At 46.4% G+C, this 23,929-nt stretch overlaps 1 protein-coding gene across 3 annotated transcripts in view; it reads left to right on the top strand.

Moving 5' to 3' along the window:
• Window positions 1-23,929, top strand: part of NAV2 (neuron navigator 2) — a 395,678-nt gene that overhangs the window by 114,120 nt on the left and 257,629 nt on the right. For all 3 annotated transcript variants that reach the window (XM_049617765.1, XM_049617772.1, XM_049617756.1), the window contains exons 2-3: window positions 12,847-12,964; window positions 23,694-23,746. In XM_049617765.1, coding sequence (XP_049473722.1) covers window positions 12,847-12,964; window positions 23,694-23,746 — 171 coding nt within the window. The remainder of the gene's footprint in view (window positions 1-12,846; window positions 12,965-23,693; window positions 23,747-23,929) is intronic.

The raw sequence follows: 23,929 nt of genomic DNA, 5'->3' as shown, positions 1-23,929 counted from the left end.
AACCACCAATCTGTTCTTTTTATCCATGAGCTTGTTTTTTAAGATTCCACATACAGGAGAGATGATCCGGTGTTTGTCTTTCTCTGACTTCTTTTACTTCCCATAAATGACCTCGGGGTGCATCTGTGTTGAAACAAATGACAAGATTTCATTCCTTTTTGCTGCTGAATAATACTTCTATAGATGTATCACGATTGCTTTATCCATTTGTCTGTGGTGGCTCGTTTCCATACCTTTGTTACTGTAAATAATGCTGCAGTGCACATGGGGGTGAATGTATCATTTCAAGTCCGTGTGTTTTGTCCGGGTAGATGCCCAGAAGTGGAGTTGCTGGATCATCTGGTATTTTTAGTCTTAATTTTTGGAGGAACCTCCACACTGCTTTCTGTAGTGGCTGCAGCACGTGACATTGCCACCAGCAGTGAAGGAGAGCTTCCTCCCCGCCCCCCCCCCCTTCCTTGTGCTTTGGAAAAAGCTCTTCTGACAGGTGTGAGGTGGTCTCTCCTTGAAGTTTTGATTTGCATTCCCCTGATGGTTACTGATAAGCATCTTTGCCACCACCTGTTGGCCACCTGTAGGTCGTTCTCGGAAAAGTGCCTGTTGAGACCTTTCTGGTTTTTTAGTCACATTCGGTTTTTTGTGATTGGATTTTAGAAGGTCTTAATAGATCCTGGATATTAGCCCCTTATGAGCTATATGATTTGTAAATATCTTCTCCCCTTCAGTAGGTTGCCTTCCTTTGTTGATGATTCTCTTTGTTGTGCAGGAGCCTTTTAGTTTCATGTAGCCCTGCTTGTTTGTTGTTAATTATTGGGGTGTAAGTCACATACGCTGTTAGTTTCAGATGTACAACATAGGAATTCAGTATCTGTATACACTGCAAGATGATCACCACAGTAAGGCTAGTTACCCGACACCATACAAAGTTAATACCGTACTATTCATTGTGTTCCTCATGCTGTACGTGAGCTCATGACTTATTTAAGAGGACATTTGTATTTGATTCTCCTTCAACTGTTTACCCCCTTTTCCCTCACCTCTGGCAACCACCAGCCCGTTCTCTGTTATCTGTGAGTCTGCATTTGTTTGTTTTGTCTTTGCTTTCGGTGTCCGATTCAATGAATTGTTGCCAAGACCTATGGCAAGGAGTTTACCTCCTGTTCCTCCCGTCCCCCAGGACTTTTATGGTTTCAGGTCTTACATTCAAGTCTTTAATCCATTTTGAGGCACTTTTTGTGTATAGCATGACAGTGGTCCAGTTTCATTCTTTCTGCATGTGGCTGTCAAATGTCTGTTTTTATGCCAATAAAAACTGTTCGGATTACTCTAGCATTGTAATATAGTTTGAAATCAGACCATGTGATGCCTTCAGTTTTGTTCTTAAGATTGCTTTGGCTATTCAGGGTCTTGTGTGGTTCCGTACACGCTTTAGGATTGTTCTATTTCTGTGGAAAATGTCACTGGAATTTTAATAGCAATTGCATTGAATGTGTATATTGATTTGGGTAGTATGAACATTTTAACAGTGTTTTTCCAATCCATGAACATGGACTGTCTTTCCATGTGTGTCTTTTTCAATTTTATTAATGTTTTATAGCTTTCAATACACCTGGCTTTTCACCTTGGTTAAATTTATTCCTAAGTATTTTATTCTTTTTGATGATATTTTTCTAATTTCTCTTTCTGAGAAATTCGAGCCATTATAAATAATGACTGTTTTTAACAACCAGCTCACAAAGGTTCATAAAACTTATCGACTCTCCTGACCCAGTATGAGCCCACTCTAGTAGACCATTGTATGTTTTGTGTGTGTATGTATCTCGTTACATAGCTTTTAAATGCCCGCTGTCAAGAGGATCCTGCTACTATGCTCCTGGAAATGGTCTCAGCAAAATGTTACCTACCAGTTCCTGTTCTAGGCCTTGTGGACTGACTGGTCTGAAAGATAGGTGAAACACCATCCTGATTTCATTGACTTTCTAATCTAGGCAATGAAAAGGAACAGATTTACTCACCCATTCTATCTATCCATCTGTCTACTCCTCTCCCCATTTAATCATTCACCTATCTTTTCTCGTACCCACCCATCCATATGTCCACCCATCTGAACATTAACCAGTCTGTTCCTTCATTTTGCTTCCATTAACCCATCCATTTACCCTCCAGGAAGTCAGCGCGTGCTTGTTGATTAAGCCCCTGCAGTGAGTCCGGCATGGCGCCAGTGTTTCAAAGATGTTACAACACTTGTGCTCTATTCCGGGGAAGCTCCTCACTGGAGAAAGGTGAATAGGTATAACAGCCATGATAAAAAGCACGTGCAAAGTGCTTTTGGATCCAAGAAGAAGGAACCAGTAACTCTGATGAGCGTGAGCAAGTGGGCTGGGAAGGGCTTTAGAGGACTTGACCCTTGGCCCGGGTTTTAGGAGACCGAGTAGACATTTGCCAGGCAGTGGGGTAGTGATGGCACCGCTGGCAGAGAAGACCACGTGGGCAAGAGCGTAGGTTTTGGGGAGCCAGCACACAGGATGTTTGAAGCGTGAGGACCCCAGGATCTCAGAAAAGGGGAGAGAAGCCTGCAGTCGGGTTTGGTGTCTAGGAAAAGGGGCCATCCTGCTGAGTGGAGGGGATGAGGGAGGACACGCCAGACCAGAAACCGCCCCCCCTCCAGCGGCGACTGAAGGTTGGCATTGGCACGGAGCCTGTGCTGTGAGTGGTGGGCCAGAGGGGTTGGTAGTCGGGGACCTGGAGACGAGGCAGGAAAGGAAACAGACATCTGAAGGTACCACCTGTGTGCCAGACGCTGTGCTAAGCGTCTTGGAAACGTTATTTCCATTCTCATTATGGACACCATAGTCCTCATGATAGATAACAGATGGATAGCCCATTTTCCAGAAGTGGAAGCTGAGGCCCAGAGAGAGGTCGTTTGCCCGTGGTGAAAAGGCCCTGGTGTGCTCTGTGTCCAAACACATGTGGGGTTCTTGAGCTGTGATATCCAGTCACTGTCGATTCAACAATCCTGCGAAGAGGAAACCGACTTGAGAGGTCAAGCAGCCTGTCAGAGGTCACGCGGGACTCCAAGGTCTTGGTTGGGCCTGGTGGGGCCCAAAGTCCTGGGGGTGCTGTGCCTATCAAGCTGAGCTGAGGCCTTTGGGCTGGATGGAGTGGCCAAGAAGCACAATTGCTGGTATCCCCTCTACCTGTGGTCTGCAGATGAGGGGACTGTGGCTTTTTGGAAGCCAGATGGAGGCTAATACATAAAAGGCACATTGATGAGCAGACTGGAGAGCGCCCGAATACTAGCTCAGGTGGTTGTCAGCCCCTCAGGTGTGGCTGTCCTGCCAGGCATCCCTGAAAAGCTCTTGAGTTTTGAGATGGTTGCTGTCAAAAGAGTGTTTGCAGCGGCTGCCTCAGCTTCTGGGAAGGGCCTGATTTCCATCACAGCCACGGAGGAAGCCCTGGGAAGGAGGGCATGTGTATTCAGTAACTAATGAACCTAGGAAGGGAGAAAAAATACTCGAGACATTTTGAGTGGGCTAGGACATCTGGCTGTCTCGGAACCACCAGACCTCGTGGTTGAATGTTGTTCCAATCCTGTGCCTAAGGTTGGAGGGGGTGGGGAGGAAGTCCTGCAGAGGGGGCCCTGATTTTGTTCTCAAGCAACCGGTAAGCATTCCAGTCTTGATCCTTGGGTGGCCTTATTTGGCTTTTAGGCAGGCCCAAGGGAGACTTGGATCCACATTTTGCTGTTGTGAGAGGTGGTGGCTGTGGGGCAAGGCTTTCTGGGTCAAGTGGAGGATCCCCTTTTACTAGCTGTGTGACCCTGGGCACATGTCTTAACCTTTTAGAGCTTCTGTTTTCCAGTATATAACATGGAGGTGATCATTCATTTATACAACAGGTATTTAGTGAGCACCTAATACACGCTGGGCATTCTACCAGATGTTTGGGGAAAATGCAATGAATAAAACAGCTAAGAATTCCTGTCCTCTGGGAGCTGGCACTCCTGTGGGTAGAGCCTATAGATGAGAGCACAGGTGTAAGACACGTGACACACAGTAGGCCCTCCACAGAAGCGCACACCCCTCGCAGCAGGTGGTCGTGAGCAAGTGAGGAAAAGAAGGGAGAGTCCCACCTCTCCTGTGAGGTACGGTGCGGTGTACCTCCTGTTCCAGGACAACAGCAGCAAGAGAGGGGATCCCAGGCATTACTCCATGGTGTGGGATAAGTAGGAACCTATGTACTCCTCCTGGAGAGTTCACCAGCCTGGTGTATTTATTTTTTTAAAGACCGTTTCAAAACCTCTGAAGCTGCTGTGCACACCCACCTGTGGCTTGTCATTGCTCCTGACAGACAATGCCATCATTGTACGGCTGTGGGGCTATTTCCAGGCATGGCCCCTAGATCCGCACAGGGTCCTAGGCCAGCCTTGCCCTACTTCAGACTGGAAGATCTGGGGCACCTGACTCCTGAGCATTTCCCGATTCAGGGGCAGCCCGACCATGGTAACTTGTGTTATATTGGCGTTTCAGTTTTTACTATAGTGACGCTGCTGTGAATCATGTCGGCCTTGCGCTTTGGTGACATGGGAAAGTGTCCGTTCCACTCTTAGATCTGTTAGTCCTGAGTGACAAGCGGCCAGCTCTGTTCCCAGGGGCAGGAGAGGGTGACACTGTGGCTATTATGCAATAAGCCTTCCTCCCTTGTTGCTTTTCCCACACTGCCGTGACAGTTGACCTTCTGTGGATGGTGATTCCTTGGGTGGGCCTCTCAGTAGCAGTGGAAAGTTTCCAAGAGCCAGTCACTGCCTTTAAACCCTGCATACATTTCATGTGATCTTGGGAGAGTCCTTTCAGCTCTGAGCCTCAACTTTCTCATCTGTAGAATGGGGCGAATAGTATCTTCCTCACAAGTGAGCGGGGCACTAAAGGAGTCCATTGTTTGCAGGGTGTTCACCTTGTAGGTCATCATCTTCATGGTAATTAGAATCCTAGCTAACCTACCTACTATGTGCCAGGCATTGTTAGGTGATCTCCACTCAATCTCAGAATAAACTGAATAGGTGGTTGACTCATTTTACAAATGAGGACACTTAGGCTTGGATAGTTGAAGTAACTTGCCCAGGATAAGTCTGCCGGGAAGTGGTCGAGGCATGGTCGGAACTAAAGTGGTCTGAATCTAGAAGGCGTTCTTTTACTCCATTCATCGCAGGCATCTGGCCGATGGGCGTTGCTGTCCTACACAAGACCACAGCAAGAGCAGAACCTGGCACAGGTCGTGCTCAGACTGTTGGCGTCAAGGCGTGCATGTGGCTCGAAGTGGTTTATGTTGATTTGATACTCGGAGGTCAAGTAGGAGGAAGGATGGTGCCAGAATGTGGAGCAAGATGGAAACCCAGAGTAATGAAATCCGGCAGTGGGGTCCTCCCTCCCAATGCTCCTATCTTCTGGCTCCAGAGAAAGAGGTCTATTCCTTGGTATATATATAAGTGCTTGTTAGAAAATGTAGGTTGAGAGTGGACAGTACTATTCTGTATGTGCCCAGGTAAGGGGTGTAGAACCCAGTCAATGTCTCACTCAGTGTTCTTGGAGCCCAGCTTTCTCACACTCTTACCTGACTGAAGACTGACCAAAAGCCTTCCCTATTGAACCTTGGGGCAGCCGAAAGGTGTGCCACAGAATCCTTCTGCTTTCGTATCTTCGTTGCTGGAGAAGTCTCTTCAAAGTTCTCGCTTGAACGTTAACTTTGTACCCAATTTTAAAGGACTATGGGTTCTTTAAGGAGGGCTCAGCAGGCCCTAAGGACATCTGTGTGTGCATCAAAACACTGTTACCTATGCTAATGTCTGTGGGCCATCAAGAAAAAAGTAAAATTAGGTTAATTTAAGAAGCAGGGATCATGATAATCCATTTGGGAAAGATTTCCAAATAGCTATGCCTCTCAGAAGGATCAACTCTGAGCAATCTAGAATGATTTATTCCCCCTAACTTAGTCAAGGGTTTATTGATTTGAATGTCAGTAACCCCCACTTACTTAATACTGTGTGCCAGACATTGTGTTAACCACTTACATACATGCTCTTCTTTAGTCCATAAAGCAATCCTGTGTATCACTGCCACACAAGTGAGGGACGCAGATGCTCAGCAGGGCCGTGACTCACCAAGGCCACCCAGCTGGTAAGACGCAGAGCCAGACCTCCGCCCTGGTCCATGCCAGCTCCTGAGACTGCCCTTGTGTAGACACCCTGCCCTCGTGATGACTGTGGTTGATGGAAAGACCACAAACGACCTGAGTAATGCATCAGATGGCCGAGATGGGGATGGAAGGAGAGTCCTTGCCCTTCAGGGTGGGCATGTTGTGAGCACTGGGGACGCAGAACAGAACTGGATTCTTCTCTTGAGAAACCAGGGGGCGGGGCCACTGGTCCAGCCCAGCCTCTCCTGTGCCGTGTGATCTTGAACAAAGAGGTTGATTTCTCTGTGTGCCACCTCTTTCTCCAGTGTGTAGGGATACCATTTCACCTGAGTGTTTGTTTTGAGGCAGTGGTTTTATTTATTTTAAATTTTTACCTCTTTAGAGAGCATGTGAGCCTGAGCCGGGGAGGGGCAGAGAGAGAGGGAGAGAGAGAATCCCAAGCAGGCTCCGTGCTCTCAGCACTGTCCCATGAACCATGAGATCATGACCTGAGCCGAAATCCAAAATCGGGTGCTTAACCGACTCAGCCACCCTGGCACCCCTCGAGGCAGTGGTTTTAAACAAGGCAGAGGTCTATATTGAGAGGGGGGGTGTGGGGGAAAAGGTCAGCAGCTACTCCGACGCCCCTCACCCATCCCATGCAGTTAAAGGTCCTGTGGACATGTGGCTGCACCTGTGGGGTAGGTGCCATGGTCCTTGCTAGATGCCGGAGATGCAGCAGTCAATGTGTTTCCAGCTTTGCCCTTGATAACAGATGGTACGTTTTGATTTTCTTGAAACTGTTTGTCATTGAATAGTTATTCTTTGTGGTATTCAGGCACTAGGTGAGCGCTCTAGATGTTGTTGCAATATCGTTTTTCTACTTCAGAAACCGTCAGAACTAAGCCATTTAATCACATACTGCCTAGTCATGGAAATACTGGGTTGATGACGTGGCCAAAGTCTGGAGCCAGACCTCCACTGAACTGTAGCCAGACAGCAGCATTTCCTTTGCACCTGCTTGACTGGAAACCACCTCTGATGCGACATGACTGGTTGACTTTAATCTCTGCCTTGGCACTTCCTTCTGAAAGCTTGGTTCTGTTGTCTCTCTCCTGGAATGGCTGTCCTCCTGCCCACTGCCTTCTGGATCCATCGGGCTGTCCGGCATATTGGTCTGGGGATTTCTAGCTGAGTTGTAAATGGCCCCAACTTTTGGTGCAGTTCCTCAGTGGAATTGTTCTTGGGTTTCGCAGAGTGCTACCCCCGCCCCTTCACTGAGGGCTAATTGCCGTATAAATTTAGCAACATTATCCCCACTGATTGAACGCAGTGCAATTATTATCGGTTTTCTTGTTACAACTAATAATCAGGTTTTTGACTTCAATTGATCTGTCAAAATTTTCCTGCTTTGATTTCTGCCTCTGTGATACGGAATGATGTGGATACGGAATGATTGCTTATAAGCAAACAAATGACGCGCTCCTTGAAATTCTGTCAGGGGTAATAAGTGAGTCAAAATGAATTCGCTCTTCAGCTGTCATTGCCTGCTTTCCCCCTTTTATCTCTTCCAGCTTCTGACAGCAGCTTCTCTCCCTTGCTGAGTGCTTCTGGAGTACTGATTCTCCTGTTAGGAGGGGGTAGGGGAAGAGGCAGCTGGTGAGATGAAGGACCGAGTGAGAAAGGCTCCTCAGGTACTAGTGCAGAGTTATTCTGGAGCTTTGTTCTAGAATGATCTGATTTGGAGGTGGAGGTGGGAATGGTGGTTGCGCTCTTTCCTACCATGAGGTCCTTTTTTCTCCATTGCCACTGGAAGCTCGGAGAACGAGGATCGCTCGGGGTAGCAGCATCCGCAGCCCCCAAGTCTTTACACCCGTGGAGCTCTCCATCCGCGTTGCTCTGGAACAGCTGATTCTGGGACGCTGAGGCTTGGACAGGAAGCTCTGCGTGCTCTAGCCCTGGCTTAAAATCTTTGAAACACGCAGTGCTGCAATTTTTGTGAGTTGCCAAAGCCGATGGAGTCCGATGACTAGGGATGTTGTGAGTTCATTTTCCAAGGGTGCCCCTTGAAAGAATGGTACTCCACACACGTGCTACTGAAAGAGCAAGTGAGGGAGATGGGGCTGAATAATGTCTATGCTTAGCCTGGCCCCTAAAAATGGGTTCTTACAATGAATCTAGGTGTTTGCTTGTGACTTCTTTAAAAAGTTGAGAGCTGGGGAGAAAGGAGGAGAGGGGAAACTCCGGGTAATTAATGACTCTTATTGGATCGGTCCTGATTAATGAGCTTGAGCCACAGCATGATTTATTTTCTCTGTCCCTTCCTGTTTGAATCAATAAAGAGCTGTGAAATCCTGGTTTGAGGATTTGCTGAGGACTTACATTATTTATCTCAAATGTAATTGGTTTCCCGGAGATTTGCCCTCTTTCTCTGTGTTCAGCTCAACTTGACAACCACATACGGCCCCCTGCTGTGGGCCCGCACCTAGGGAGGCACTGCTGAGCAGCAAAGATGGGTAGAACATGGTCTCTGCCCACATCTGGTGGTGAAGGTGGGAAGATGGCACCGACGTACATGTTGTCTACAGTCTCTGCATCGTGTGTAGCTCAGGATGCAGCCGGGAAATCCAGAGTGACTTCATGGAGGGACTGACCTAGAAATTGAGCCTTGCCAGGTGACCCTGGTGGAGGTACTCAGGCAGATAGGATGGCATGAATTCAGAGATGGGGAATTGTAGGGTCAAGTTTTCCTGAAGGTGATGGTAATCATGACCACTGAGCACTTGGTATGGTGGGCGTGGTCTCTCATTCGGTCCCTGTAACACTGGCACATCTTTTCTGTAAAGAGCTGGAGAGTAAATATTTAAAGCTTTACGGGCCAAAAGTTCTCTGTCACAGCTGCTCAACTGTGCCACTGTGGCATGAAAGCATCCAAAGATGACAAGTGAGTGTGGCCGTGTTCCAAATAGAGCTTTGTTTACAAAAAAACAGATGGTCACCTGGGTTTGGCCTGGGTCACTGTTTGCCAGCTGTTTTACAATACCTTAGGTATAATCCCCATTTTATGGAGGGTAAAACTGAGATACAGAAAGGTTAATGGAAATTCATTTGCCCGGGGCTGAGGGCCAGCTGTACTTGGTCATTTCCAAAGCCTATCCTCTTAACTTCCACATACACCGCCTCCCCCACAAGGGTTGAGCGCGGTCTGGGATAGAGTGGGTGGATCAGACTGCCTTGAATAGCAGTGTGAAAAGCCAGACTTGAATTCAGTGGGAAGTGGGGAGCGGTTGAGGAGGTTTTTTTTTTTGAGCAGGAGATAGGTTTAGAGCTGTGCCCCGGGAAGACAAAGTTGCAGTGGTGTGTGGTAGGTAAAGTGAAAGAAAGGCTCTTCTTTTACATAGTTTTGGGTAGAGAAGCTCACTTCTTCGGCAGAGCCATTTCTGACCACTGTAGAAGTTCTCCTTGGTATACCAGATACCCACATAGCCCCACCATGGCTCCAAGGTGAGTGAGTGAGTGAGTGTGTGTGTGTGTGTGTGTGTGTGTGTGTGTGTGTGTACACACATACACTTGTTGAAAGAAGTTTGCTTAACCTTGGTTTCTTGCTGGATTGTGTGGACACGCAGAAGACTGGTTTTGGAGAGTAGATCTATTTTAAAGTACCTTTAACTTCCAGGAAGAGAATGAGCAAAAGGGTACCAGCATCACCTCCCACTCAGCAGTATCCTTGTCCATGACCCCTTCTCCCCTCAGCTGATGACCTTGGGGTGGATGGCTTTAAGCCTTGGAATGTTTCCACAGTCCTTCGAACGTAGCTTGTGGGATCCCTGTAGGGCTTGAGGGCATCTTGGGTGCATCTCCTAGCTGGGGAAGGGAGCTTGGCTCTAGGAACCAGCCTGGTCAATCTCTGACCTCCTTTTCTTTCAGTCCGTCATAGTTTGTGATTCCAGATGGTGGATGGTTCACTCCTGAAATTCTACCTTGTGAGGGAGAAGGAGAAGGAGTCCCTGAGTCGTCTGTGTCCTGGAGGTTCAGGGGAGAGGCTGGGCTGATTTTGCCCTGGCCCATTTCATAATGCTGGTAGCCACATTTCTAAATACTTTATTTACTGAACACTTAGCATGTGGCAGATGCTATGCCCTTTAGATGTAAAAGTCTTCGTAACTGCTTTCTGAAGTAGCCCATCTTACAGCTGAGTAAACTGAAGCTCAGACAAGTTGAGTAACTTGCCCCAGGGCATTCAGACAGCAAGGGATAGAACTAGGCTTTGGGTTTTTGTTTATTTATTGTTCAATTCTTTCAGCCGGAACATAACTGAATAGGGGAATGAGCCTAGAGTCCGTAGGACGGTGTCATGGAGGAGGTAAAAGCTAGGAATAACATTTGTATTTGTATTCAGAGAAGCAGCATTGTTGAATGTCTAAGGGATTACAGAGCCAGTCAGCCTGGGTTCAAATCCTGACTCTGCCACTTGTTACCTCGGACAAGTTAGTTTACCTCTCTACGTTTCACATTTCTCTGGAAAAAAAAAAAAAATAGACCTAACAATGGTATCCACCTCCTAGAATAAGTATTAAATGAATTAATATGTGCAAAGTGTTTATACTGGTGTCTGGTATACAGTAGGCACTATAGGTCATTTATTAACCTCCTGTGCATGAATGCCTTTTTTTTTAAAAAAAAAATGTTTTATCACTCAGTCCTCATAATAACTGACAAGTAGATGGTGTTGATCCCATTTCATGGCTAAGAAAAACTAGCTTCATTGAGTTTAAAGAGCTTGCCTGAGGTCCTTCATCCATTCTTCACAGACACATATTGAGAACTATGTGCTAATGCTGTAAGCACCTTGGACACATCACTGGACAAAAGCGATGCAAATCCCTACCCCATGGAACCTCCAGAACTGGGACTTGAACCCGGGTCTGCCTCTTTTCCTTCTCATGTTTTTTCTCTCCCTCTTAACAATCTAATAATCATTGGCATTTAGGACTGGCCGTAAAATGACCAAGATGGCTCCCCATGTCCTTTGCTTTCTTGGTGATCACAGAATCGAAGATGATCTTGCTTTATTAGGCTTTTGATCTCTGACAACTTGAGAATCCTAGGGCAGGAAAGTAACATGGATTTAAGAATTAGATGCCTTGGACCTAGGTATGACACAGAATCATCCTGCGGTGTACCTCTTCAGCTCGTGGGTCTCTGTGGTGGAAGACCCAGCTCTGAGGTTGGGGGTGGGAATAGCCAGGGGGTGTCTGTCCCCTGCTCTTGATGAAGTAGGAAGTGCTTCTCTGCCTTGCCCCGTTTTAGAATGAGGCTCCCTAACGGGTCCCACTCTGCGAGTCCAGGCCCTGGCCTTGTTGTCCCCATTTTATGAGCCTCAAGGGGCAGTGCCCCATTGCTTGAGATTACTCTGGGCCCATTGGAAGAATAGAATGGAGGAGAGCCAGGGTGAGGGGAGGGCTCCCCCTGCTCTAGAAGTCACACACAAGATCTCCGAGCAGGCCTGCTGGAGATGCAGTGATCACCTCCGTTTGGGTGGAGACGTCATGGGAGTTAGTATGTGAACTTGTTACTAATAGATGGACCAGCAGGGGTACGGTATTCTCTTTTGAGCAGTCATTTGTTCGTATCCCCGTAGGGGAGAAGAAAGGGTGCCGATGTATAGGGCCTACATGTCCCTCCGTAGACTCACAAATCTGTGGAACCTAGCACTCAAAATTGACAAGGTGTCTAATTTTGTTTTTTGGCCTTTTTTTTTTTTTTTTTTTTTTTTTTTTTCCCAGTTAGGGAGAAAGATCTCAGGTGAGTTTTCTTGTGCTGTTCTGCAAGAAAAGATTCTCTTGTAGTGACAGTTCTGTGACAGGAGTAGGTCTGTATGTCCCCAGAGGGGGTCTGTATGTCCCCGAAGGGGGTCTGCTTTCCTGATCCCACTGGTGACCTAGCCTCTGCCTTTCAGGATGCTGTGTGCACCAGTGCTGTGTTTAAATATGTCAGAATTTGCTGGGTTTTTAAAATTCTTAGTCACAGAATCCCAACAGTGAAAATGATGCTGGGCTTTTAAATGAAACCGATTACATTCGAGGCGATCGTGAGGCCGTAAATAACGCCACTCACACACGAGTAATTGAGGGGCTCTGTGTTTGTGTACTTGGCTTCTTTACAAGGGACCCAGGCTCCTGAGAGCTCTGCTAACTCAATAGCCCTCCTTACCCTGAAATGGCCCATTAAAAGATGCCTGTTGGGTGGTAACCTCCCCATACGTTTTCTCAATAAAGAGAAAAAGATGGGCAGGGGCGGGGGGGGAAGGGGGGTGATGGCGGTGGGGCGGGGGAGGCTTCTCTTGCCTTTAGAGGCACTGCCTCTCAAAGCCGTCTGGAGCAGACTGTTGAGTTCTGTGTCCCCATCCCATTCAGGCCTTTGCATGCTTTGAAGCTTTCTTTAGCTTTTCCCTGCCTCTTGATGGCAGAGCTCTCAATAGGCGAAAGCCCGGCTATGGGTAGTTGAATGGCCCTCAGCACGAGGCTCTGCATGTTAATGGCACCGGCTGGCCCAGGGTAGCGAGCTGGTGGGACCCTGGCTGCTGCGCAGGCCCCAGCAGCTGCCTCTGACACGGGATAGGATCTGAGCGGGTTCCTAAAGTTGCCTCTTTGGTTTTTGTTTTTGTTTTTGCAGATCTACACGGACTGGGCCAATCATTATTTAGCCAAGTCGGGCCACAAACGTCTCATCAAGGACCTCCAGCAAGATGTGACAGACGGCGTCCTCCTGGCTCAGATTATCCAGGTTGTGGGTAAGAGTGGGTTTTACCTCGGGGATTGAGGAGTTACGGTGGAGACCTAGAAGGGGTTGTTGAGCTGGGCAAGGGGCATGGCACACTGAAATCTCAGGAGAATGCAGTGTTTCTGCCACGTGGGTTGACCATTTATTCGATTCTGTTTTGTGCTTGGGGGTCGTGGGTGCCAGCTTGCTTTTTCCAATAAGAGGACCCCCTTGATGCTCTGAGAAGGGCTGGAGGGAAGTGCTGGTGGTTTGGGGAGGGCTCTCTGTCCCTTTCTTGCCCCTGATCTGTCTGGCTCTCCATTCCCCCCTCTGATGGCATTTTTTTTTAATGGGTTATGTTGGAAATAAATATTTCCAAATATTTGGTAAATACCAAAAACAAAAAAATGCACTACTCGACTGGTTTAGTCCTGCCAACTTTAATTGGGACTGAGAAATCAAAGGATTGAATTTTGCAGAAGCTTGGTTTTGGTTTTAATACTGGGGGAAGGGAGCTGGGGCCACATGCTTGGGAGACAGGGCTCTCCCTGGGAAGGCAGGCACAGGCTGGGCGCAGCTCTGCCTCAAGCCTTAAGACTTAAGGGAAGTGCCCCCTGCATCCCTGCTTGAGAGCTCAGACTCAGGAGGCAGGAGGTCAATTAGATGACATTAGGCTGATTGTTGTCGCTGGCAGCTTCTGTGGCTGCCTCATGCCCAGGGAAAAGGCATAAGGACAGAAGCCCCAGCCCCTTGGGCATGTGTTGTTTTGGAAGAGTTGCTTATCATTCCAGTGTGAGAAAAGTGGCCTTTAATAGTTGTAGCCCTGCTCACATCTGTGGAGATTGTACCTAAAAACATAGGCAAGCTGGCCTTGGCTGATGACTTTTGGAGAACTGCTGCCACTCAGATACAAGGGTCCCTGATGTCCTAAGATGGGTTTCTTAAGATGAGCTTGAGCCTGGTTCCCCTTCTCTGTCTTCCCCCCCTTGTGTTAGCTGCCTCTTGCCATGGAACACATGGCCACACATTTTGCATGTACGTATCGTCTCGTGGTTTCTGGGGGTCAGAATGCAAGCATGGCTTGGCCGGTGCCTCTGCAAGGCTGCAGTCAAGATGTAGGCCTGGGCTGGGTCCTCACATGGAGGCTTGACTGGGGAGGGGACCAGGTTCACTCAGTGTTGGCAGGATTCACTTTCTTGCAGTTATAGGAGGCAAGTCTTGATTTCTTACTGTTGGCTGGAAGTCTTAGCTCTCAGAAATCCCTCTCGGCTCCTTGCCATGTGCATCTCTTAGTGTGGTTGTTTTTTATTTAATGTCTGTGTATATTTTTGAGAGAGCACACACGTGTGAGTGAGCAGGGGAGGAGCAGAGAGACAGGGAGGCAGAGGATCTGAAGTGGGCTCTGAGCTGACAGTAGAGAGCCCGATGTGAGGCTTGCACTCAAAAACCATAAGATCATGATCTGAGCTGAAGTCAGTTGCTTAACCAACTGGGCCACCCAGGTGCCCACCCCCTCCTGCCGCCAGTGTGGTTGCTTTCATTTGTTTCAACGCCAGAAAGGGAGAAAGTTTCTAGAGCAAGTTGGCTAGCAATTTGTCATCTACAATGTAACATGACCGTGGGAGTGACATCCCATGTCCTTTGTCATATTTTGTTGGTTAAAAGCAAATCGCAGGTCCTGTCCTACTCAATGCGAGGGGACGGTACAAGGGCTTGAAGCTGAGTGGGAGGAGAGTTGGGGGTCCTCTAGAAGTCTGTCCACTATACTTCTTCCTTTTCATCTCTTTCTCCTCCCACGCTTTTTCCCCCACAAGCTTTTCTGAGAATTGTTGACCCCGAATGTCACGTGCGTTTCAGGTGTACAACATAGTGACTCAACTCCATTGTTATGTTATACTCACTGGAGGTGTAGCTACGATCTGTCCCCATACAATGCAATTATATTATTGACTATGTTCTCTATGCTGTGCCTTTTATCCCCATGACTCATTCATTCTGTAACTGGAGGCCTGTATCTCCCACTCCCTTTCACCCATTTTGCCTTTTCCACCCCCTCCCCTTCCCTCTTCCTCTGTGGCCATCTTGGACTGAAACCTATTTTTTCTTCCTCGCACTCTTCATCACTCATGCTAGTCTTTGACAAATTTCTTTCCGTTTCCTCAACATCCCTACAAAGTAGGCGAGATTCACCCCATTTTACCGTTGCAAATACTGATGCTGAGTCTCAGCTCAGTATTACCCAGCTAGTCTGCAAGGGGATTCTAACCTGGGTTATTTTGCTTCTAAAGCTTCTGTTCCTTGTTCTGCTATATCGTATATCTCCCCTCTCAATCTAGAGACACGGAACCCAGTACAAGAATCTACCTCCCTTCACTTCGCGTTAGTAACTATTTCTGGAGTCCTGACTGTGTGCCAGCATTGTGCTCCAAGCTAGGAATAAAGAGACAAGTGTGCAAGGCCTGTAACCTTGGAAGAAAGAGCAGCATCTTCTTGGTGAGGTCCTCAGAGAAGAGAGGACTTGCACTTGAGCGGAGTTTTGATCTCCACATCAGCCGTGTCCCATTCGATACGTTAGCAGTATGACTGTGGCTGAATCTTGGGGCAGTGCAGGATTTCTGCCAGGACCTTCTCTGCTTCCAGCCCTGGGAGCAAGAGATAAAGGGGAAAGGATGAAAGCAAGAGGCCTCACTCTCATCCCAGCTTCCTTGCTTCCAACCATGGGCCCTCCGAGCCCTTTTCCTCCGCTGCCTCTGTTTCTCTATCTTTAAAATAGGCATGGCCTGGTTTTTGTAGCAGTCTTAGGAAGTGCAAGGTAGGTATCGAACATGAAATGTGTTTGGAAACCAGTGTTCCTGGTAACCGCCCTCTAGAAAGGTAGGAGTACGAGGATGACAAGGCTTTGGTGTCCGTGTTAGAGTGCGCATGATAGATGCGTTAGGTCTGTCAGGGCTCAGAAGAGGTGAACGGTAGCACGGGTGTCCAGAATTGACGAAGTATGGTGCTACGGAAATGTCTGCCAGCACAGTTTTTATCCTTGCTCATGGGGAGGCTTCCCTGAATGTATTGAGATGATATGAATTTGCCTAGACAGTGACCTTTCTAGGCCTAAGCCACTGGACCAGTTCCAGGGCCTCTAGTTAGTCCCAGCGGGCGGCTGCATGTGAGGCCCCCAGGTTGCTTTCCCTCGCCCCTCCAAGCGAGGCTCGGTTGTGCTGGGGACTCTATGAGTAAGGCAGGCATTAGCACCTCTGTCTCTGCCCTGGACTTTACTGGGCTTACACCCTGTCCTCTGTGTGTAGAGGACAGAGACCCAGAAAGTGAGGAGCTGAAAAGGTAGGTACACATAGGAGTTCTACGTGACTACTCTAGATTGTTTATCAGCCAGTTCAGAGCATTTAATCTTTGAGGGTCTTGTGAATACCCATCTCTTGGTGCAGGAGGGGAGTAGTGTTTTCTGACCAGGATGCTGAACTATTGACCAATTGTACTCTTTACTTTGAAGTCCATGCCTTTTCCCACACGTGTCCTTTAAAATAAAATGTAAAAAGGTACATACGTATGTGTGTATGTATTTAACATACACATATGTGCGTGTGTATCTCTGTTGGTCTAAGATTTTCCCAGAATTGGAGTCCGTTGTGTGCTGGACAGAATTTTGGTGTTGCAGTTGTTTTGGCTGATGAGCCCCCACTCATTCTGGAAAAGTCCCTATCTTTCCTAGCTCCCCCGGGCAGAGCTGGAGGGACTCTCCTCTATCATTCCATTGGTTTCTGTGTTGGGCCTGGGTCTGAGTGGTCTTTTTCGGCTCCTGGCATTTAACATGGCGGCCGGTGTGCAATGATGGTCAAGAAAAATCAAGAGGACTAGGGATTAGACTTTCACTCATCGCAGCTCCTGCTTCTACAAGCCTGGTTGGATTGTGTCCAACGGGTGGCTGGATGTTTTCCCTTGTCAGCAGTTAGTATTCTTCTGAATATGCCTCTAAACTAGATGTCCTGCTCTCTTCCTTTCCAGGATTCTGTCGCAGGTCTCAACTCAAAGGTTTGGAAGGGATCTCTAAAAGCCCCAACCTGATACATGTTTTTTTTTTCTAGAAAGAGCAGTCAACAGACAGTTAAATACTTCCTGTGATGGGCAGCTTACTACTTCCCCATTCAGCTAGTTCTGTTGATGGCGATTTGGAATCCTTCTGAACCTTTTCTTTGACTAGGTCAAAATCCACCCTCCTTGGTAGTATCTCCCTGTAAGTGCTAGTTGTACCCTCTGTGGCTATGAAGAATGACCATAATCTGAGCCAGGAGCCTCAAAATTGAGGACAGTTGTGGATTAGAACTGTGAAATAAACTAGGAATTCCTATATAAAAGGGATAGGAATCTGTACTGACAGAAACATCTATCGGGAGAAGACCAGACTTCACTGTACTGGAGAACACTGACTAACAAATATAGAGGAAGTTGCAACCATGATGGTAAAGATTAGTTAAGGCAAGAATCCATGGATGCTGACATCTGGAGGAGAAAGTTTGAGGGTCAAGCTATTTGCGTGGTCTCAAAGTGTCTCTCCACTGATGGCTTATTAGTTGTAAGGGGAAGGTATCCACACAGGGGAGTATCCAGATGTCATGACCAGGAGATCAAAATTGTATCATTGGCAAGGGGTAGATGGATGTCCTGTGCTTGCTGATGTGATGCCCTGAGAAGAACATAACATCACTTATGTTGAATTCCAGTCAGGGATGGAAAGCCTGAAACTAATCATGAGGAATCTTAGACAAACTCCAATTGTAGAACTTTCTATTACCAAAAAAAAAAAAGGCCTATATTGTTCAAAACTATCACTTCTGTGAAAGCCAAAGGCTGAGAAATTGTTCCAATATAAAGGAGATTTAACAGCTGTGACAATTAAATGTGCTACTAGATCCTGATTAGGGGACTAAAATGCTATAAAGGACATTTTTAAGGCAGTTGGCACAATTGGAATGTTCTAATTGTACCATGAGATAGTATATATTTGCAAAGAACAAGGATGTTAGTTAAGTATAAGGAGCAAAGGACATGATCTATGTCGTCTAAACTAAAATGATTTCAGAAAAATAATACACACATACATACAGAGGAGAGGGAGGGAGGAGATGAGAATGGATGGTATATGTGGATTTTCTGTACTATTCCTGTGACTTTTCTGTCAGCATGAAGTTACTTCAAAGTAGAGAAAAGAACACATTGAAAAGAAGGCCCATCAGAGGCACCTGACTGGCTCTTGGTTTCGGCTCAGGTCATGATCTTGCGTTTCATGAGTTCGAGCCCCACATCGGTCTCCACATTGACAGTGCGGAGCCTGCTCAGGATTTTGTCTCTCCCTTTCCCCATGCCCCTCTCCTGCTTGTGCTCATGGGTTGCACATGAGCTCACTTGCTCGCTCTCTCTCTCTCTCAAAACAAATTTGAAAAATGATAGATAAATAAGAGCAGGCCCATCAAAACTTACAAGCAGAGAGATGGTCCCTTTGAGAGGACAACCCCTATCTAGGCCGGGGAGTATAATACATAATGATTGAGGACCAGTGGTGCTGTGAGACCTGACCCATGATAGAGTATAGGGGGTAGAATCAAGGAAGGGTTCCTCGAGGAATTTACCTTTAAGCCAAGACCTCAAACTTGGAGTTAGCTAGGTGGAGCAGTCAGGAGGGCATTCCTGGCAGATGAAGAGTGTGCAGAGATGCTTGGGGGGTAGAGAGCCAAAGGGTCAACGAGGCAAAATCAGGCAGGCTGCCAGGCACAGGGCAGCGAATTCTGGGCTTCTGCCTTAGCACCGAGGCTAGTGGTTGAAGAGTTAATTTTTCACAGCGGGGAGTGCTATGATCAGATGTGTGGCTTGAAGGGAACCCTGAAGTGTTAACCATAGACACTGCTCCTGAGTCTTCAGCTACCCTGGATAGATCAATTCTAGAGTCCGTCTACCTATCCCAGGAGTTTGGTTTCTCGGGTAGTGGGATGATTTGGAGCCCATGCTTTTATACCATCGCTTCTGCCCTTTAGGCAGAAATGGATCTTTCCCTCCTGCCTTTCATGTCCTGCTTTCCATGACCGAGGGTCCGGTCTCTGTTCAACCTCTTATTAGTGTGATTATCTTCTGGAGTCATGAGCTGCCCAAAGCCGGCAGTTGCCTGCCAGCCCATCACGGTGCCATCGCCATGAGTTATTAGAGAGGTTTACGAGGCCAGGATAAACAGCATGAATCAAGAGGGAGAGACAGGCCTCCCTCCTCCAGCTTACATTGCTGTCACTCAGGGAGAATGCCAGAAGGGGGTGGAAGGAGGGTAGGGGAAAAGGGGTGGGAGGCAGGGATGAAAGGAGAGAGAAGGAGGGAAATAGGATGAACAAAAGAGGATTGGAGAGAAGGAGGAAGCAAGGACAGAGGATAGGGGAAGAGATTTCCCATCAGAGGTGACGAGAGCTGATAGCAGCCCATTTTCCATCACCATTTGGGTGGCCTCTGAGCACAACCAGGAAATTCAGACAACACCTAGGATTGTGCCCTCTTTCCATTGATGACCTGCTACTGTTGTGTGTCTTTGGGTAAGTCCTCTGCCTTTCTGGGCAGCCAGTTTCTCTCTCTCCTGTTGGCCGGGCTGCCAGCTGCCCTGTGCATGGATGCATATGAAATGTTCTCATCCCTTCCAAAGAAGTCCGCTGGAAAGCAATGAGCTGATGCCACTCTCCTTACTTGAAAAGTGCACTGAAGCTTTCCAATTAATAACTTGTCACCTTGTGTGCAGGCAGGTTACCGCATTCATGGATTGAGAAGGTCTTGAACCTGCTAGAATACATGAATGGGCACTGGCACTTAGGGATGCCAGTTTGAATCGTAGTTGAAGACTTTGGGGACAAATGCCTTTGCTTCTTTGGTTATCTACTTTTGTGTTGCAGCCAAAGACCCCCTACCACAAGTTAACCAAGTTCTTCTTCCTTTTCGGCAGAATCAGAACTGCTGTTATTGCTCTGAGTATTTATGACAGTTATGGAAATTTTTGAGAATTTAAGCAAAGGAGAAATATTTAAATTACATGAAATTGGAAACTAGGAGGTTCAAGATATTTTTTTGCATTTTTATTATGCTTTTTGAGTTTGGGCTTAGGCATTTAGTTGATCTCTTCCCGCATATTCTTTAGAGTGGTCATCCATAGGCTCCACTCCATTGGTTTATTTCTAATGTTGTAAAGTGGCATTAAGCTCCTAGGAGCTGCAGTATTTGAATTCAGGCAGCACCTGACTGTGGTTTAGGTGACAGACTACAAAAAGGAAGTAGAGTAACAATTAGACCAAGTCCTTTGGCATTTTTATCTAGATGGTATATAAAGAATCTTTAAAATGATTTCCTAAGATCGCAGTTATCCATCCTTTACTTGAATGAGCACTAATGACCTAATGCTGAACTGGGTATTGATCAGAATCTAATGACTTATGACTTTGGCCATCATGAATATCCAATTGGAAGATACCTTGAGAGGCCTGGATTCTCAGAAGCCACATATTTATTCTCTATTGTTGTATATCAAAACCCAGGGTCTGAGTGCAGGTCTGCCATAATTTCCCTTGTTTGAAGGCATGCCATTTGTCCAGGATCTTTTTTTTTTTTTTTTCATCTTTAGTATGTGCCTCTGTATTGACAAGTGAAAAGACCATTGCCTCTGAATAGGCAGTAAAACTTTGATTCTTTGAAGCGTTCAGAATACTCATTCCTTAGCTCCTTTCAACAAATATTTGAGTTGGCTTCTGTGTGACCAGCACGGTCTTAAGCTCTGGGGTTATAATAGGAAGCAGATGATAAAGCTTGTTCTTCTGGAGCTGACATGCTAGCGACCTATTCTGACTGATTGGAATTCTGTCATTTTCTGGTGAACTAAAGAACAGATACCCATGAGTCATCCCATTCACTGGGCATTTCTCATGTGCTTTTTAAAGGCTTTATGGCACCTCTTTTGGGGGTAAGGGAAACGGGTAGAAAAGGCTTCCTAAAATGTCTATCCCAGTGTTCTTAAAGAGTTGGATCTCTGAAGATTGACATCTTCTAAGGTAGATCATAGAGTGGAATATCTGTTAACCTGAGCAAATTCTAAAGAAGGTGTAGATTAGGCTGAATGTATACTAACCAGACTATCTCCTAGGAATGAGATTTTTAAACAATCTTTTTTCTTTTAATAAAATTCATTGTCAAATTGGTTTCCATACAACACCCAGTGCTCATTCCAACAAGTGCCCTCCTCAGTGCCCATCCCCCATTTTCCCCTCTCCCCCACTTCTCCCTTAAACAATTTCTTGACACTAGCTTTATTTCTCCCTTCTTTCTTGACGTAGGGAACACCAGAGGGGTGGGGGGGAGTCCAATTGAGGTAATGCTGAGCTGTATTATGTATTAGATTCAGGAGTTCTAAAATTGGAGCTTGGGACACTTTAATTTGGTTATTCTTTTCAGATAGTTTTTAATATCTTTCCTCTTCATGGGGATTTTTGGCATCATATTCATTAAAATCTGACATGATTGTTTGTTTGTTTTTGAAATTTGATTTTGTAAGCACTTCTTGAGCCCTGAACACACAAATGTGAAAACCAAAATCTGTATGTCTGCCAGGCTTTCAACAGCATAGCTGGCAGAGACCAGAAAAGGAGTTACACCTTAAATGATTCAGACCAAAACAGAGGAAGGTACACAGTGCTGAGAGAACAGAGACTTGCATGTGCTTTCTTCTAGGGATGGGGACCCTAAGTATAAGGACCAAGGGGACTGGGGAAGAAGCTTACAGGGGCTTCCCAGAGGCAGCAGAACCTCAGTGCTTGACTGTGGACTCCTAGCTGAGTTTGTGGGCTTAACTCAGATGGAGACCTCAGAAAGGAAATTCATATCTTATATACTTTACATAAGTGGTATGTATTATTGGGTAAATGATAGCTGCCATTTGTAGGATACTTACTGTGTGCTAGGCACTGCATGAAGTATTTTTCTGGCATCCTATAGTCTATCATAGCTCCTCCTCTAAAGCAGGTAGTATTAGCTCCATCCTATAGATGGGGAACCTGTGGCCCAGAGAGGTTGAGGGACATGGCTGAGATCACACAGCTAAGAAGCTATAGATCTGAGATTGAAACGTGGAGGTATCTTTGCCTCCCAAGGCTAGTGCCCCAACCTCTACATATGTCGCTTTTATGTAGTGCTGCTGTGGCAAACTGAAACCCCCCTGCACCCACCATAGATAGCTTGGGCTGTGTCTTATAGGGATTCCTCCTTACTTCACTGTGGGAACCTGGGCCTTTCTTCCTTGTCACTTGGATCGATTTCCAGTTAATTTAACACAACCTCTTTCTCCCACTTCTCTAAATAGCCAGGTGCTATGATGACTTTAGGAGCGTGTTTCAGATCTAACCTGGACTCACTATGTGGCCTGGGATGCATCCCTTTTAAGTCTCGCGCTCTTATTTTCTCTGTGTGCTACCACACAGAGGGAATAGGATTATTAGTAATCCTATTTGTATTAAGCAATATTAGCATTTCTGGCTAAAGATGAGGTGAGACGGCCAACAGACACATGAAAAGGTACTCAACTCGCCAGGGAAATGCAAATCAAAACCACAATGAGCTCACCTCACACCTGTCAGAATGGTTAAAACCAACAACACCAGAAACAAGTGTTGGTGAGGATGTGGAGAAAAGGAACCCTTGTGCACTATTGGTGGGAATGCAAACTGGTGCAGCCCCACTGCAAGACAGGATGGAGGTTCTTCAAAAAAATAAAAATAGAATTACTATACGATCCAGCACTACTGGGTATTTACCCAAAGACTACAAAAACACTAATTCAAAGGGATACATGCCCCCTTATGTTTATGGCATCATTATTTACAATAGCCAAACCATGGAAGCAGCCCAAATCTTTATTGACAGATGAATGGATAAAGATGGACAAACACACAATGGAATATTATTCAGCCATAAAGAATGAAATCTTGCCATTTGCGACATGGATGGGCTAGAGAATATAATGCGAAGTGAAAAAAGTCAAAAAGACATCCCACATTATTCTACTCAGGTAGGACTTAGGAAACAAAAGGAAAAAAATGAGACAAAACCAAAAAAATGGACTCAACTACAGAGAACAACCTGATGATTATCAGATGGGAGGTGGGCGGGGGATGGGGATTAAGGAGTGCACTTGTTGTGATGAGCACTGAGTCATGTACAGAACCGTTGAATCACTATATCGTACCCTTGAAACTATAATGCTGTATGTTAACTACACTGGAATTAATTTTGTTTTTAATTAAGTAAAAGGAAAGGATGAGGTAAGATACTTCATCTGTGCCTTTTGTTCCCAGGAGTGGAGTTCTAGCTGGACTGACCCACTCTGAACCATCCCATCTTCTGTGGGGAGGTCATAGCTGTCTAAGAGCCGAAAGCATAATCAGAGCTCTGTTTCCCAGTCTCCACACATTTCTGTGATGTCCCAGTGCTCCAAGACTGTCGTCAATGCAGTTGTCTCTGCTTTAGATGCCGACGACCTTGCCCCAGCTGTCCCTGGAGGACGGTGGCTGGATGAGTAAGTCCTGAAGCTTGCTAGCTGCGGCTCAGCGTTTCACATGCCTGCGCTGATTGGATAGACCCCAGGATGGGCCTTAGGACTTGGTTGGCCTCAAGCGTTCTGAACATCACTACTCAAGGTGTTGGGGATGATTGTTTATTTTTCTGACTTGTGTTTCCTTTTTCAGCCAATGAGAAGATTGAAGACATCAATGGCTGTCCCAAGAACAGATCACAAATGGTAAGTGGTACATGGCTGGTGAGTGTTTATATTAAGGAAGTAGCCCTTCCTCTCAATGATGGTGACCGTCTTGGAAACAGCCACACTGTAAGCTTTACTCTAAGGGATTATATTAATAAACTTAACAGCTATTTCCAAGCAGCCGTGTTCTGCTTCTCTCTGATATTTGTTGGCATTTACTAA

Source organism: Panthera uncia, chromosome D1 (genome assembly GCF_023721935.1).
Source record: "Panthera uncia isolate 11264 chromosome D1, Puncia_PCG_1.0, whole genome shotgun sequence".
NCBI lineage: Eukaryota > Metazoa > Chordata > Mammalia > Carnivora > Felidae > Panthera > Panthera uncia.
The sequence above is the reverse complement of the archived record's forward strand: the minus strand, read 5'-3'. Positions and strand labels throughout refer to the sequence as shown.